Here is a 17,646-nt window from a genome sequence, read left to right as displayed (position 1 = left end):
TGGTAGATGTCCCATCCCTGGAAACATTCAAGGTCAGGTTGGACGGGGCTCTGAGCAACCTGGTCTTGTTGAAGATGTCCCTCCTTATTGCAGGGGGGTTGGGCTAGCTGACCTTTAAAGGTCCCTTCCAACCCAAACTATTCTATGATTAAAAACTTACAGGAGTAAATTAACATCTTTCTTAAAAACAGTTAAGTCACTGAGAAATGGATAGCTTGCCTTCTTTCCTGGCAAAGGAAAAAAAATTAGATACACAACATTTACATTCACATAGTCAGTACCACCTTCCTTCTGCTCACTGCATTTCCTAGAGAATAACAGTTTTAAGGGTCAATTTTAGCAGCACTCCAGTAACATGATGAAGTGTGTGAAGTTAACTTGAATGTCAGTCACATAGTAAGTAACCAGAAGAGAAGTAATTGTGTCAGAGGGGTGAGCTGAAGGTCTTTGAGGAGATTCATCTACTATTTCATCTGAAGGAGTGGTAAGAAGAGGCTGAACTAAAGTGATGGCATGAATTTTCCAGTCACACTGTCCTAATATTCCAGGAGGTATCTGGGCACAGTGCCCAACAAACCAACTTGTGGAAAGCAAATTTTACATCAAGCAGTCCAATTTAAAAAAAAAAAAAACACCAAAAACCAAAACCAAAACTTCCCTATAATAGATTTTCTATTAACAGAGTTGGGGGGGGCCGGGAGCATCTCTGAGAGAAACAAAGGACTGGTAGCAGGTCAGCTTACTCAGTCCTCCTGCTTCAAGGCTACACCATCTGTATCTGAACTATTCCTGATACATGCTTTGTCTAAACTGCTTTTAAAAAAGCTTCAAATACTGACTTCACAGCTCCCCTGAAATTACCATTACTGGCAGAAACCTCTCCTAAGATTTTAGATAAAAATTTTCTTTGCTTCATTTCGGGCCCATTACTTACTGTTTCGATCACAGTGGATATGGAGAGCCATTACTCCCTTCCCACTTGAAAAACTTTTATTTATCTGAAGAATGTTACTCTGCCTCTCAGACCCCTCTTCTCCAAACCAAAGAACCACACACTTTCAGTTCCTCCGCCCACTGCCGATTCTCGGGACCTTCAGCCATCATTACCGCTGTACTTAGGACTTTCTCCAATTAACCTACATCTTCCTCGAATGAGGTGCCTCAAAAGGGACTTGATACTCCAGCTGAAGCATGAACAAAAGATTTTTTTCAAGTGCCTTGCACACAGCACCCTTCCTTATAAAGATCAGTACAAATTTCATTGCCAACAATGTCATGCTGCTACAAAACAAATGAACAAGTGGCTTGCACTCAATTCGTGAGGAACTGTCAAGGCTCTCTGCAGAACTGTTATCCATACAGTCATTTCTCCTATTCCCGCTGTTAACTACCACTATTTATTGCTAGGACTTTGCACTTGTCTGGAAGAGAAATGAAATCAGTTCAGCTAAGACATATCTCCAATTTGCCAAGAATATTCTTCATTCTAATCCTATTTTCCAACATACTTTCCATTCTTCTCTCCTTGATTATTACTTGTAAATGTAATAAGGATATACCATATTACATCACTCAAATCATTAATGAAAATACGAGCCAGCTGCAGAACACATTTCAACAAAACGCCACTTGATATATTGCTGGGCAACAGTGAACAACTGATGACGACTTTTGGGGTACGGCTTTCTTAAAACTTCTGCATTCATTGCAGAACATTTTCATCTGGATTACATTGCTGATCCTGCTAGTGTGACAAGGTGTCAAGAGCCCTATTAAAATCAAACTACAAGACAAACATTGATGTCTCTAGTTCTGAGACCTGTTATGCTGCCAACAAAGAAAATGTGGTTGGTTAAACAGGATTCATTCTTGATAAATCTATGTGGCCTACTGTTTAATAGCACTTTTATATTCTAGACTCCTACAAATAGTTTTTTTGTTCTAGAGTTTCTTTGCTTATGGAAGTCAAGTTAGTTTAAGTTGTCTAAATAAAAGAAGAGTCAGTGAGTTCTATTTTCAATAAAGCAAGCTCTCCCATCTTCTGGAATCTCATCTCTCTCCCCAGGAGTTCTCAAAGATAACCACTAAGAACAATGAGATTACTCTGAAAAGCAGTTGCAATACATTAGGATGAATACAGATACTGTTTATATTTATTTTTATTAATATTTATATACATAAACATATATACATATGCACACAAAGGAACACATTCTCCTTTCTGTGGAACAGGTCCATGTTTTAACAGCAACAGAGAAAAAGAAGAGAAAAAGTAGACTTCTCAGATTTAAAATATTTGGAAAGATTTTGCTCTACTTAATGTCATAAGCAATTTCAAAGATGGGGAAAACACAGACCATGTGACATTACTACAAGACATAACTACAAGAACTAAGTGTAAAAAGAAACTGAATTTTCACAAAGAAATTTAATTCTCTCCCTCTATCAAGCATTATTTTGTATTACTGCATGACACAAACTGGGTGACAACAGATGTAATACTATAGATAACTTCACAGTCTTTACAATGGTGTTCCCTTTCAGTGGAAACTCCAGGGTACTACATGTAGTAGGAATACCAGAAAAGCACACTGAAACAGAGAAACCTCAATACTGGACGAAGACAAGGTTCCACCAAAGCAATTCCCATTAAGGCAGGCAGACAAGAGGTCATTTTCCTCCTCCCATTTCCCCTAATTTTTATTCTAACAGATACATCGGCTATATCCAGGCTTTTTGTTGTTTAAATGATATCATGACACATTTTGTTTACTTTAGAAAGGCGCTAAGTCAAATTTTTTTCTAGCCTCCACACGAGAATTTTTCAGGCCCAAGATCACTGTCACCTTTGTGCGGATGTCACTAGTTCTGGAGTGCACTTTAGAAGACAGGGCTACCACCACCTACATTACGCCAGCTACAAGGAGGCTTTCCAGGCATAGCCAAAAAAGGTCTTTCAAATTATATTTCACCTAGTATCATGCATATCCTCACTAATTTCCATTTTCTCCATCTAAGCTACACATCTTTACAAGTATCATCAAAATTGAGCTGTATTTCTTTGAATTTCCCTTGTCTTCTATTGTCATGTTAAGCCTAAATAACTGCCATGTGTAAGCCTTGCTCCCTCTTTATAAAGAACACAATACATATGTAGGGTTTTCTCCATTTTAGCTAGACTTCTGTAACTGACAATATTTTGCCTTTTCTCTAGAATTATTTAGCTTTAAAGTAAGGTCATAGTCCTATCTTCCTCCACTCTCTCTTCTCCTAAGTTACACGGAAGGTAGTATTGCCCTGGAGCAAATTCTATATTGAAGACACCCAAAAACGTATTTCAATAGACTCCTTCCCCTTCATTTTATGGCTGCACAGCTTAGTCACAGACTAACTCTGAGTTTACAAAAGCAAAATTATGGCTGCTGTGAGAGCCTGCCTACAAGTATTATATGCTCACAAGGTCATTCAAGCAAATAAATTCACTTGCTGTGAAATAAATTATAATACAACCATATACAGAGACTAGGAGTTTATTATAATTAAAAGAAGTCTAGGCATTTATATGAATAATGATGACATCTGTTATAGGTATTTAACAAGCAAAAGATATAAATCCTTTGCTGTCCAGAGCTAGCTCTGTAACTGATAGATGGAATTAACAACCTATCCACAGTCAAGCTAGCCTTTCACTGCACAACTAAGAATTTTTTTTGTCTTCATCTGATCAGCTACTGGCCACTGTTACTGACAGTAATTTCTGCATACCCACATAGAAGACAGCAGATTTTTTAATACCTGCAGAATTCCTTCTGTGAAAGGGAACTGTATACAGTGTACCATTTTCTTGTCACATTCTATTGTTTAAACCTGATTAGGAATGTTTCTTTTTCACTTTATAAAATATTTGTATTAAAATATCACCAAGAAGTGCAGTCAGGGCATGTAATTCGCTGCATTAGGCACTGTGCAACATCTGACTATGCCACTTGCTTTACCCATCCATACACTGAATTGGATTGTATAATATGAAGAATCATTGCTAGAGAAGCAGCTAATAGCTTATTCAATGGACTATCACAGTTCTGTTTCTACTTTGCTAGAGAACCCAAAGAAGTGTGTTGGGAGGTGGAGGAGTTGCAGAAGAAAGTTTGGGGTTGTTTTTTTTTTTTTTTAATATGTATTCATATACACACACACACACACATTAATCACATTTAATCTCTAGAAATTACAGAGGGAATTCAGTTTTTCTTTTTACTGTCCCAAAGTGGGAGGTTAATTTCAAAGAATGGGAAAGTCCAACACAGAGGAATTTTAGATCTACTTTAGCTTTAAGTAGAGATCTCAGTGAAAATATTACCAAATGCTTTCAGAGTGAAGTTCCTAACACCATCCACTGAAGCTGGAGATCTGCAGACTACTAGCAACTTAACAGTGTTCAATAAAAAAAAAAACCCTTCTCAGTAAAAGCTACTGTTTCTTGTAGTTCCTCTGATTGACCTGTATTTCTATCTAATCCCAAGATTTTATATTTTTATCATATCTTTTCCCATCACTGCAAAATAAACTTCAAGACACATCTAAGTAAAAGCTGTAAGTGAACTAACATAGATTTGCTGAGGAAATATATGTTGAATACATATACCTAAACAGGCACACACACGTTTGTGTCCCCCAAACATACACACAGAGTGTAACAGTACATAAAAATAAATGGCCAGTTATCCCAAGAATCCACCCAGAATAACCTATAAGCAATAAAAGGTATATTGTATCATAGAAGGTGCAAAGCTTTCACAGTGATATCACAGTGCTGCAGATTTCAACAAAGCAGAAATTATATTGTACCACACGTACAACAGAAAGGTAACAAACAACAGGAAGAATTTTTCCCTGAATGAGAGCTGAAAGGGATATTCAGAAATACCTGGCTAAAAACACAAATTACTATTCATCTTGGCCATGATCCCCAATTCAAAAGCAAGCCTCCATGATGCAGAGCTCCCTGTCCAATACCAGGCTTTCACACCACTCATGTCTACCGCCTATTTACTACCATCAGATGTTGTAGTACTTCCCAAGCCCTCCCAAAGCTTTCCTATCTCACCACCAAATAACCAGTGCCCAGTGTCTGTTCCCCATGCTTCCCACCCTCCCGACGCCACAGAGCACTACATCACACTTCCCATCTTTCTGAAGCACAGCATTTCCACAACCTCACCCCAAGTCGCCGTAGCCTCACTGCTCTCCTGCTCCACGCCACCACCACCTCCACCCTACATCTGCCACACATCCCAATGCTTTCCAAGGCCAGAAGCACAGCACGGTGCTTCCCCAGCCATATTCCAAAATCCAGCCTCCGTGCAACACACTACCTTCCCACTGATTCCCACTGCGGAACCCTGAAATGCGTTCACTCCAGCCACTGCGCACTCTCCTCCCCTCTGAACAGAGCTACCCCATACCCAGTAAGCCACCACCTCATCACACAGGACAGACACCTCCAGTCCACCACTCCTCAGTGGGGTGTTCCCATCCACTTGGGTGCTGGGCGTCATGGCCAGCTGGGAGGCAATAAGAATTCAGACCAGCCAAGGTGGGCAGCAGAGCATAACAAAGAGCAGATAGCCAAAAGATGAGGGAGGGATGCAGATGGAGAGGTAAGAGAGAAGAAAGGAAGAGATACCAGGAAAAGAGAGGGAGAGAGAAATGACAGTAGACAAGGGATAAGGTAAACCTGGCCATAAACCATCCAGAATTAAGGATTAATTAAGGATTAAATTAAGGACCACAAGCCTTGGCTCCCCCCCTACGGACTGTAGGATGAAACTCAAAAGGGCTTCCTAAGGGGACACGTTTCCCTTCATCTTTAACAATAATAATTACTCAGACTTTTCTAAGCTTCAGGAAAAGACCAAGTATTTGAAAACAAGAAACTCAAAAGACTGTGACACTTTACAGAAGAAAGTGGAAGCTCTTTTTTAAAACGGTGAAAGAAAAAAAAAAAAGAGAGGAAGGAGAGCAATAAAAGGCATTTTCTTTAAAAGAAAGAAATCCTAAAAATGACACAAGATAAACATCTCAGATTTTACCATTAAATTGTACTAATTATTTTAATAGGATCTAAAATTCAGATTAATCCCACAAGGCTTGTAATTCAGGTAGTTAAAAGACAGTATTACTTTATATATCCGGAAGATGTGAGGGGAGACCAAAATGGAAAGAAAATGAAAAATTAGAAAAAATAGAAAATTAGAAAAAATATTCTAGCTTAGAATGCTACAATTACTTAAGTGCTTCAGTCAAACTGATATACTAAATAAATACAAAAACTTTCCCTTTGCAACACAGCATCTGCTAATTATAAGACTAAGTCACTGTCTAATAATTTTTTGATTACACAGTATAAAAAGAGCAGTAGTGACAAATATGCACAATAAACCTCAGGATGATTCTGAATGTTTGATAGTTCGGCCCTCCCACAACCTATTTTTGGAAGCCAAAATTTGAATACCATTAAACTAAAGGAGAAACAGCTGGCAAGATACCATATACAACACCAGCGACTGATCTCTAAGACTAATGGGATGTTCCTCACTGCATCCTGCAGCACAGTGCGGAAGTACACAAGCTAGCTCAAGTACAGAAAACAATCTAGCAACATAACATGAGCTTCATGAGAACTATTTCATCATTCTTCCTAGAAGCCAATAATATACAAGGTAAATTAGTCACTACTGCAGCAGAATGCTTCCAGTATCTGAATTAGGTTAGGTATCTGTATATCGTATCACATACGGCTTTCATAAGGTCGCAGGGCCAATAATTTTCTTTTAGGATTTAAACAGTAATTCAGACTATGCCTTATTGCAGTGAATGTCTTCCAAAAGCTAAATATATATCTCCTGCCTCTGAAGGCGTTTTATACAAACACAAACCAATAAGAAATTAATTGCTTCACAAAAAAAATGTTGCCCAGAAGAACACAAGTTATTATCATAGAATTTTCATGTTATTAAATACTTCTATCTACAGAAGTCATATGAAAAAATTGAAGGTACTATTGAGTTCTGTCCATACTATTTCTCAATTCAAAGTAGACAGCAAGAACCATAGTAAAAAGTTTTGAGGGTTTCTTTGTTTTTTAAGTCAAACGCTAGTGTGAGTCATACCAGTGCAAGCTAAAAATGCCTCTAAAAGTAACTAAGAAGGACTCACCAAGTTCATTGAGACTCTGGGCAGCTTTTGTTATCTCTCTGCTTCCTCCTTGCAGTTGCCCTTGAAGTCTCTTACTGAGATACAAGATGCGTATTATCCTCCGCAGCAAGTCACAGGCAGCCTGCAGAGAAATCATAGCATTAAGGGGATATTATCAGTACATTACGATCACATAGTATTAGGCCTCAAATATGGAAATATTTTAACCAAAAAAGGAAATATGAATGTGAATAAAAACAAGGAACTTTAGAACACTGAAATCCCTTTTTTCAGAATTTTTAACATAATTTTATGCAATATAGACCAATACTTTCAAAAGCTAGTAATAACATTCACAGAGATTATGCTGTCATTACTAGTAAAAAAAAAAAAGGAAACTCAGAACCCTATGACAGAGACATGTTCTATTTCTAACTAGAAGTGAGCTTTATTTTACATTGTGCATCTCTCCTCAATATTCCTCCCTCTGCAAGCTTTAGTAAAATTAAGAAGTTGGCCTTGCCAATCAAATATTGATCCGAACAGTTCACATTCTTTCATAGGTTTATTAAAATACATGGCGTTCTTGGCTAACAATTAAGAATATGGATGCATATGTAAATTTTCAGGAAACATATTTCTGTATGTTTTCGTTAGCACCCATTTAGAAAAAAAGGCATTGCTGACATCTGAATCAAACATAGTAGTTTCATAATTTTTCCCTCAACAAAGATTTTGAAACAGGTCTTCTCCTTCTACGCAGTAAATAATAGAGACAGAGAAACAGTAAGAGTTACATCAAGTGTAGAGTTCCTCCAGGGCTGGATTGGGTCAGTGGGGCTAGGAGGTACATGCTACAGGAGAAGCAACATTCTGGAGTGGGTAACATCTAAACTAGAATTCAGAAATGCAATTCAGGAGAAGGTAAAAAGTGTGGGGATTTCAGTACAATCACAGGTGCAGTCCATCATCTGCAATCAGATTAACAAGAGAGGTAAATGAGAAATTTGGAACAAGTAAGACATACTTGTTCTGAGGTATTTCCCCTGGTACTGAAGACAAAGCCTCCTGAAATATTTACCTTATGGATATCAAAATTAAATTAAAATTACTTTAAAAAATATTTAATATCTGACAGACTTTGAACGTCTTTTTTAGACTCAAGTTAATGTCTTGAAAACTAATGTTAAAGTACACATATGAAAACACACACAAGTGAGTCATTTCAACCAATACTCGGTGGACTGCACAACTTGTCAGTCTCCTCCCTATGCCAGCACAAACCAATCAAAACACAAATATTTATAGTTTAATTTTATTAAACATCAAGACAAAACAAAAAGGAAAAATTAGAAAAAGCCCCACTGAGGCAAACCACTGAAAGCACACTCTCGCTGCTTTTGGCTCTGTATCACGTAAGTCTGAAGTGCAAGTTTCCTAAGCATTCTAAGGCAACTTAACCACATGATTTCTATTACCATTAGTGAGAACCAAGTGGGGCTTATCCTACTTTGAGAGATTAACGTATTAGTTTTTATTAATTCATTTCTTTAATTAGAAAAATCTTGATTGACATATCACTTTCATATCTGTGAACTAAATTTCTGCAAGATGAATCAAAAATAGCTTTTTATATAGTGCACTGTGCTTCGCCAAATAAGAGGGCATAGTATTACTACTTTGCTTTCAAATTTAATTACTCTCTAATCCAATTGTGTACCTCTGGCTAATGTTTTCCCCTAGGAATTCAACTTCAGTTATCTTCTGACCATCTTTTACTTTACATGCCAAAAGATTATTTCTTTTTCATTTGATTGTTGCTCATTATCTCCTATCCCAAGAAACAATCTTTTAAAAGGACTATCAAACTGAATAAGGGATGGGCAAAGTTACATTTAGATATGGGAGCAAAAAAAAGTTTTAACTTCTGGCCCTGTGAATTAGAAGGAAGGAGAAAAATCCAAAGACACCGAAGATGCACTCTTAACTTCACAGTGATTGCTACTGCATTGTGCCCTTGACAAAGATTCTGTTTCACCCAAGTATTTCCATTTACATGAGTTGTTCAACTTAATAAAACTCCCAATCGCTGTAAAAGAATGCAAAATATAAGGAACGTGTAACGGAAATAAAAAATTTTATCTAATAGTGGAGTTGTTCACAGATGCTAGATCTTCTAACCTGACCACCTGCATAACAGAAGTTTGACTTAATTCAGGAAACATTCCCTTCCTGAGTTGATATAGTATGCTTTTCGAAAGGAGAAGCTTTCATCCAAGAAGGAATTAATTCCACTGCTCAAGCAAGAATTAATTTGGAAAAGGCCAGTGCCCTGAGTTGGTCCCAGTGGTTTTAGTAACATTAAAAATAAAACCCGATTTTTCTGGAGATTACATGTTAGTTATCTCCTGAAATTTAAAGCAACATATCAACATTAACAGACAATATTGCTACAATTCGAGTAATCAAATACCCTCTTACTCTTAATCTCAAGTTAAGAAATTATCGAAAGAAGACTTAATTATAAAGAGAGGACCACTTGAAAATGTGCCCGTGCGTAGCTCATATATGCAATTGCATATATCTAGATCATAATGTAATTGAATGTATATATAACAGAAACCTGAAGAAAGATGAGACAGTCCACTATCTTCAGACTACATTTACTATTTAGCTATGGTAGCACCTGGATGAAATCTGCTACTGGTGAATATTTTAAAGAGAGAATAACTTTAAAATACAGAATGATTATTCTTCTAAAAGGTTTTAAAAATTTGGCTCTTATAAGGATTTTTAAACACAGATATCTGAAATTAAGAGAACATGTAGAAACACTTGGTTAAACAGAGCTGCACAGAAAATAACCCCCTGAAAGACAAACTCTGCCTATATATTTCAGCTGTTAACTATTCCCATTTAGCTTGTGATCTACTATGGAAAGACTCAGAAGAGGACAGTATGATTTAAAGTAGGAAGTAAGCTTTGTGAATCTGCCGCTCCCTTGGGATGCCATGAAGCTCTAAGAGCAGAGCAAGACATAATATACATAAGCACACAGCAGAGGTTTAGAATTCAGGACTAGATTTGAAGTTTGACAATGAATTTGCAGTGAGAATGTTTATGAAAAAGCCAGACTATATTAAAAACAATTAAGGATGGCAAAATCCAGCTTCATGCAAGCCAAATATTCCTTCAGTTTGTGAGCAGTCCCACAACAATCAATGTAGAAGCACTAAAATAATACCATCATGAGTACAAGAGGCCCTTAAACACCACACAGTTCAGCAAAACCTACCTGCCAACCCTACAGGTTTTGACAGAGAGCAACCTCTGTTATCAGTCATCTACCTTTTTCTACTTATTCTACCAACTGTACATCAACTGATAAAATTAGCAAGTTTGGAAGTGTCCCATGCCACAAGTCTTGCATTTGGGAGCAATTTCATGTCCTAAGCCCTGCCACTGCTGGGAAGTGAATTGTTTGCTGTGCTGTTGCCCTTCCTTCCTGAACAAACAAGGCAGCCAGGTAAAGAGACAAAACAGCAGTGCATCTTGGGGAGGCAGGAGGGTTGAAATTTCAAAGGCCTATTGACTCAACTCTTCCTAAGTCCAGCTTCATCTCATAATTCAGGTGTCCTGACCCTCAACTCCTCCCAGCAGTGTAGTGCAACATAAAGCACTCGCTATGTATCTGCCAATACAAGAAGGGACAGCAGCTCTTGTGCTGAGAACGGACTCTCACTGGCAGAGACGCTGGAATCATCATTCCTCTTTCTACACTGAGGTAAGTGGATTTGGATGCTAGGAAGGGTAGCCTAGCAGGCTCCCCTTACCCTGCACCTCTTTTTTCTGACTTAGAGCCAAGAAAAACCAGATATTACAAATTCCCTGGCACAGGCTGAGTAATGCTGCTTTCACAGCACAGGAAAATCCATGTAACCCTGCTACAGCAAAGAGGAAGAAAGAGCACCCAAGAAACATTTCCTAGGTTCAGGGACTCATTCTTCTCAGACATCCTTCTGCAGTTTGACTTTGTGTAAGGTCAGGGCAGAAATGATCTTCATCTTTAGCCCCAAATTCCCACAACCCTTTCTACAGCTGCAACATACATCAGAGAACAAAATAATCTGCACCTAACCTGCCACATGGAAGTCATGGAAGTTTTACCCAGTAGCATAAACAGTAACAGCTGGAGTTGAAAAGAACAGGAGAAGCAGCTGGACAAACTGGCTGAACAGAGTGTTAAGAGCTTCCTGCTGAACTTCACGGCTACTGAAAGTAATGTAGAAAATAGTAGAACTTCAGCTGAGAGACTAGTGCAGCTGCTCCACCAGCCCCCAAACTAGAAAGTGCATGACAGTTTGCAGCTTCATCTACTCTGCTGTACAACAGCAGTCACCCACAGATGGCAATCTACTTGAGTGTATATCCACAGCTCAAATTTCAGCTACTAAAAGATAAGTTCCTAGTTCTGCAAAGCTAAGGTAAACTTGTGAAGACAAATAGTTCAAACAATAACTCATGAAACACTTGTGGATTTGGAGTTGTGTTGCTTTCCAAACCATAAACTGAATAGAATGCAGCTACATGACTAAAGATCTATGGAAGAGTTTTCAACTATTATAAAATTAACAATGGAAGCGTTTTGACACTTATCTCACCATCATTGTGATGAGCTCTCTCCTACTGCTATCCTCTTAACAGAGATCTACATTCTCCTGTAGACTCCACTTATATTCAAAAGACAGGGACAACTATGTATCTGGGCTTATAAAACTCCAGAACAACAATTGGCTCTGTAAGTTGCATCTTGACTATTTTGAAAGAATTAATTCCCAAACTCTTTACTAAGCTGCAGTTAAGCATGCATTAACTTAGAGGAGAAAAGCATCTTCTACACAATGGCACCATAATATTAAATACAAAAATTACACAGAGTGATGAGAATTTAATTAATCTGTACTCAGATAATCCTTCCCTCTTCCCTCCATCTCTACAAAAACTCACTTAGCTAGTGCAAAGGTCAGTTACCTACTTTGCAATACAAAGCACTTCTCAGTAGCTCATGAAGGGACACACAAATACTGACTTTCATTGCAAAATACTGACAACGAACTACAGGCTACTGGAGTATGAAAATCCCACCCATGTCTGACAATTGGGAAACAATTCAAAAACACGTTCAAAAAGATTTTTAAAAAAATACATTTTTAATAGAACTTACTTGAAGTTTTGCTAGCTGAGCTGTGCGAGACACTATTTTGTTGTAGGGGTCAACAATTTTGACTCTAATTCTAAAAATAAGAAGAGAAAAGTATTTATAGCAGTATTAATAAATAACTTGATAGAACAATTAAGAATTTATACTTTCTAATCGCGTAATGAATGGCATACCTATCAACAGTACTTTGTAGAGCACCAATTCTAGTCTGCATCATTTGGAGGACACCTGCAAAATAAAGCAGATTTTTACATGGAACACTTGTCAATTACAGAAAGAACTATTCTTCAAATCTTAGTAACTACTGCAGACTACTTTAGCATAAAAAAAAGTTTCCCCCTTTACAACAAAGCATTCAAACAGATTGAAATGAATAAAACACAGCATATTTGGAAATAAACCGAGCAGGTAATAGGTCACTTACTGAATGTTATGGAAAATGTATTGGTAAAGAACACAAACCTACAGAAGTATCACTCTGAAATTCATCATATGTTAAGTTTTAAATAATATTTAGAGCATGTTGCTTTCTAAGAGAATGATGATCAGGACTGCTGCTCAAAGGCATATAACCTGGTACAAACACCTGAACATGATATACAAAAATGGCACAACCTATTTAACACTATGTATTTAACATAGTGACTAGACAGTTCAGAGAAACCAACAAAGAGGACTGAGAAGATAACCAATTCTATTTCAAGGTTTTCTTCCTGTGCATAAGCATCTTTAGCAAAAAGTAAGGTATCAATGTCATTGTGAGGTCATCTAATTTCGATTACAAACAGAGCAAACTACCCTAATCATGTTTGTTCCAGATTAGTTTGGCAAAGCAGCACAAAGAAAGCCCACAAGCATGCTTGTTCTTTCCTTGTTAAATTGCAAACAAAGTAGTCACGGGTAGCAGTCATTTTTGCAATATGGAATCAGCCTGCTGAGAATTTAATTAAGTTACACAAACCCAGGCCTATGAAATTGTTTTTGTTCCAGTTATTGTTAGCATTCTCAAACATACTACATTTTTGTAAAGCCCTGTTTACAAGCATGTCATCATTAAATTGGATAAAACTGCAATATGATACAGTAAAATGGAAGATAAACATAACTACTGCTAATAGTTTTATTCAGCTTGTCCTGTACTGGGACTGTATCTCACGTATTTTGTGTAAATATGCCAACTCCCATCTTCTCCATATTTCAGAATTATTAACTTGGCTTAGTGACAGACTCAGGAGTTCTCTGACATTTATACATGGAATGGTAGGCATGCAATTCTCACACATCAGAGGATGAAGATATGAGATACAGTGAAAAGTTGGCAAAATAGGCTGAATTTTCTACTCCACATTGCAATTATGGGGGAGGGCCAGTAGCATGACATTGCTGCATCTATGACTGTGACATTGCTATAAAGCATACAGCAGTCCTCTTGCCAGAAGGCAGAATTAGGATGGGTGAAAAGGCAATCTACCCTCTCCATCTGCTGCATAAGATACAGGATGATACTATTTAGCCTATCTTGAGCTAACAAGTAGCTCAAGATATCTATTGAGCTACCTACAGACAGAAAAGAGTATGTATACCAGATCAGTGTACCATTAAAAAAGTGCACAGACCTAAAAAAGAAAGGACTCTACAAGCTGGGTATGTCAATTTGAAACGTTTAATGAGATTCACTTTCACACATCCAAATGATTTTGCATGCTGTGAATTAGCTCCATAATCTTCACTTGCTAACTTTCTTAATAAACATACCAAGAGCTATGTGTTTCTAACTTCATAATTAAAATTTCTATTGACATCCATCTTTTCTTTTTCTTATGAATCTTGACTCAGTGTTTCTTCTACAGTGACCGTATATCACATGCAGCACAAGCAGGGCAGAGATAAGAAAGTTTTGCAAAACTTAAAACATCATCTTTGTGTGCATACACTTTTGATTTTCCTGGCAACTGCAGGGTGAAGTTTCTACTGATGTCTCAAGTACCAAATACTTTCCAGGATTAGAACCTCTGCATGCTTCTCCTTCCCTCACACATAGAAAAGGCCTCTTAAAGAGCATAACCCTATGTAAATGGAAAAATTTCAACAAATTTGAGGTGCATTAGATTTTATTTTTACTTTGGGTTATTAGCTGTAAAACACGCATTATTTACCATGCCTGCCTTACAGAAATGTTTTATAACTGAAGAGTTATTTTGAAGTACTTCATTCTTTCCTCAGAGCAATTTCAGGAAGGAATGCCTTCAGAAACAACCATGATTTCAGAAAACACAATTCCACTGACCACAAATTGCTGAAGATCATGACTGGGAGGTATTTATCAATCACCAGATTGACTACAGATTCCTATCTACTTCTTAATTGGAGGATGAACGCAGATTCCAGTCTTCCTATGCTTAATTTTCCAACTGTTTAAAAAGCTATTCAGGAGCTACCATTGCTAGATTAAATAAGCATTTCTTTATTTTTATAGCTATATGCAAATGATAACGATCAAATACTGTATCCAACAAGTTCCAAAGACTAAGGAGATACTGTAACTGTCAGTAACCAGAAACTCTCTGGCTATGCCAAAACCTGGAAGCAGAAGAAGGAACAAAGATAAATTACTTAGCAAGTTAGAAAATGGAAGGGGAAAAGGGGATATGCTTGGATCCCATAGTATATGCAAATTAGCATGTTATAGAGGGAAATATCTTTCTGCACAAAAAAAACCCAAAACCATATGAATTTCCCAGCAAGTGACAAAGAGCAGAATGGCAGGTCTAATGACCTCCTGGCACAAGAACAATATACTGCATCCATTTTTCTATACAGATTCAATGGTTCTTAAGTAAGGCCTTTGAAAGTCAGCAGCTTGTGTTAAAATCCAGATCCCAAACAGTGGAATAACACAAAGGTATGTATTTAACTTAGTAACCCCTTACTAGGAAAAAAATATCTCAATGCAGTTAAGATGTGTTAAAGCCTCTTTGGTTAAGATTTGCAAACTTTGCAACACATGCATATGCAACATGCACAAACTTGGTACTTAGGGCAACAGATATCAGCTAATGTTGCAACAAAATTAGGCTTATTTAGAAGAAAATATTAAAAGGTCAAAAAGACTTGATTGCTAAAGTTGCTCAGAACTGATTATCAAAATACGTTTTCCTATAAAGTAGTTATTCCAGAGAAGTATCAGCCAAATCTTCTCCCTGGAGCTCCATCTACTGACACCAAAGAAAAGATGCCACATGTTACTTCTCAGAAGTAAGATCCATAGCCTTAACATTAGGGGCCAAAGTTGGCAGTGAATGACGTTCCCTGCACAGGTATTAAAAGTGCTTCCTCCATTGTAAGAAGTAGCAAACATAATATAACGGTATTTACCTTCCAGGGATTCAATTCCAGTTGCTTGGGCCAACAGGTCTTCATGTCTTGCAACAACCTTAAAAAAAACAGAATAGAGAAATCAACACAGAAAAACGGGGATGTGTGCCTGAAAGGAATAGTAACATATAGAATCATAGAATAGTTTGGGTTGGAAGGGACCTTTAAAGGTCATCTAGTCCAACCCCCTATCCCTACATTAGGTAGACACAGGAAAAAGCAGCCACACCTTAAAGATGAAAGGGTTTTCAGAACACGTTTTAATTCACAAAAGCGGCAAGCTCAGAACGAGACCAGGGTCAGTAACTGCAGCGTAGCTGACATCTTAAAGCCAGCAGAGCAATCACATTTCAACACACCTTCATATATAAGAATTGTAAATGTAAGCTTATAAATCACACAGTAATAATGTATATTCACATTTTTAATATTTTCTTTTCTATTTATGACATCTAGAAACCAGTTCCCAAAGAATTTACCAATTGCAGCAGGGAGGAAGCAGGTTTTGAAACTACACACAAACTTAGCATGTGTTCTCACTGCAAGGTCCACTGTGGATTTGTGGTGTCTGCATAGATTTTACGAAAAAGCCTTCTACTATCCAAACTCAAAAGCCTTTCTGAAGGTGTGGAGGTGTGTTAACATAGGTTATATTTGCCCAGCTAAAGCTAAGCCTTAGAGCTTAGGCTACTCTCCAGCACAGGATGAAAGATGCAAGTTAAATCACTCCCTATCTTCTCACAGTTGTCACCCCAAAACAGAGGCCAGCGTTTCTGATAGCTGACATGATCACTCAGAAAGAGTCAGGGTATATAACAGGTACGCTTTAAACTTACTTGTAAATGAAGCTCTTTATCCAACTGACTAATACCTTGGGCAAGTTTTGCTAGTTGCTCAGCTATCACAGCCTGATGGATGGACTGGGAAGTGTAAGCTTTCACATCAAAGTCTTCTCTGAAGAAGTCAGCATAACATTCTGAAAAAGATTTAGATTTTATCTTCATGCTTCAGAACAGTTAAATAATATCTATGGACCGAAAGCGTACAGTTCTCTGACCTTCAATTTCTCCAAATGTAACAGCATATGTTCTCTACATCACATAATACAAATGAGACACCTATTTGAGAAGAGACCACAATCAAGAGAAACAAGTTTGGAGCCGATGACTGGGGGGGAAGGGGGTTGTAAATGGTGAAAAAGACACACGTTTCTTTACTCCCCACAGCCTTTTCTTGAGTAGAATACACTAAAAAGTATCGCTACCTTCTTCTTCAAACTTTACAGTGTAACTAGGGTGAGGCTGTTGAGGTTGTACCCGTAATCAAACACACACCAGTCACCTTCAAATCGCTGAGGATCGAAGTGGCATGAGACACCACTTCATGAAATCGTACCAGACTCTTACAACGGTATTGGTTTATAAAATACTAAATTAAGGAATGACACTGCAAGGATGATTTCAGATCAAGCAAGACCCGAGTTTCCAGGCAGCGCGTGCTAGTATTACCAAGCACCTTCGTCTCTCCTTTCAGTGCACTGTTTTTCCCCTTTAGGAGCAAGCGACCACAGGTGAACACGCCACCTCGCACGACCGCGCCATTAAGACCCCTCTGCCAGCAGCGGGAGGTCTCCTCCCCGAGGAGGGGAGCGCTCAGCTGGCGCGGCAGCACTCCTCCCCGGCGCCTGCCGTCCCTCCGCCGCCGAAACTTCCCGTGACTTCACAGCACGGGGGTTCACCGCCCTCCTCGCCCCGTCCCCGAGCACCGGCGCCTCTCCCCCGGCTCTGCCCGCCCAGCCCAACGCCGCCCTCACGAAGGACCCTCCGCCTTCTCAGGGCCGCCCGCGGACGGCA

The 17,646-nt window shown here is 38.3% G+C and overlaps 1 protein-coding gene across 1 annotated transcript in view; it reads right to left on the bottom strand.

The window, feature by feature from the left end:
• Nucleotides 1–16,797, bottom strand: part of COG5 (component of oligomeric golgi complex 5) — a 194,212-nt gene extending 177,415 nt beyond the window's left edge. The window contains exons 1-5 of the mRNA XM_019474575.1: nucleotides 16,630–16,797; nucleotides 15,794–15,851; nucleotides 12,592–12,646; nucleotides 12,422–12,491; nucleotides 7,219–7,339 (exon numbers count right to left, since the gene is read on the bottom strand). Coding sequence (XP_019330120.1) covers nucleotides 7,219–7,339; nucleotides 12,422–12,491; nucleotides 12,592–12,646; nucleotides 15,794–15,851; nucleotides 16,630–16,797 — 472 coding nt within the window. The remainder of the gene's footprint in view (nucleotides 1–7,218; nucleotides 7,340–12,421; nucleotides 12,492–12,591; nucleotides 12,647–15,793; nucleotides 15,852–16,629) is intronic.
• Between the last annotated feature and the right edge of the window lie 849 nt (nucleotides 16,798–17,646).

This window comes from Aptenodytes forsteri, unplaced genomic scaffold (genome assembly GCF_000699145.1).
Source record: "Aptenodytes forsteri isolate BGI_AS27 unplaced genomic scaffold, ASM69914v1 Scaffold137, whole genome shotgun sequence".
Taxonomy (NCBI): Eukaryota; Metazoa; Chordata; class Aves; order Sphenisciformes; family Spheniscidae; genus Aptenodytes; species Aptenodytes forsteri.
Note: the sequence above shows the minus strand (reverse complement) of the source record. Positions and strands in the feature narration are given on the sequence as shown.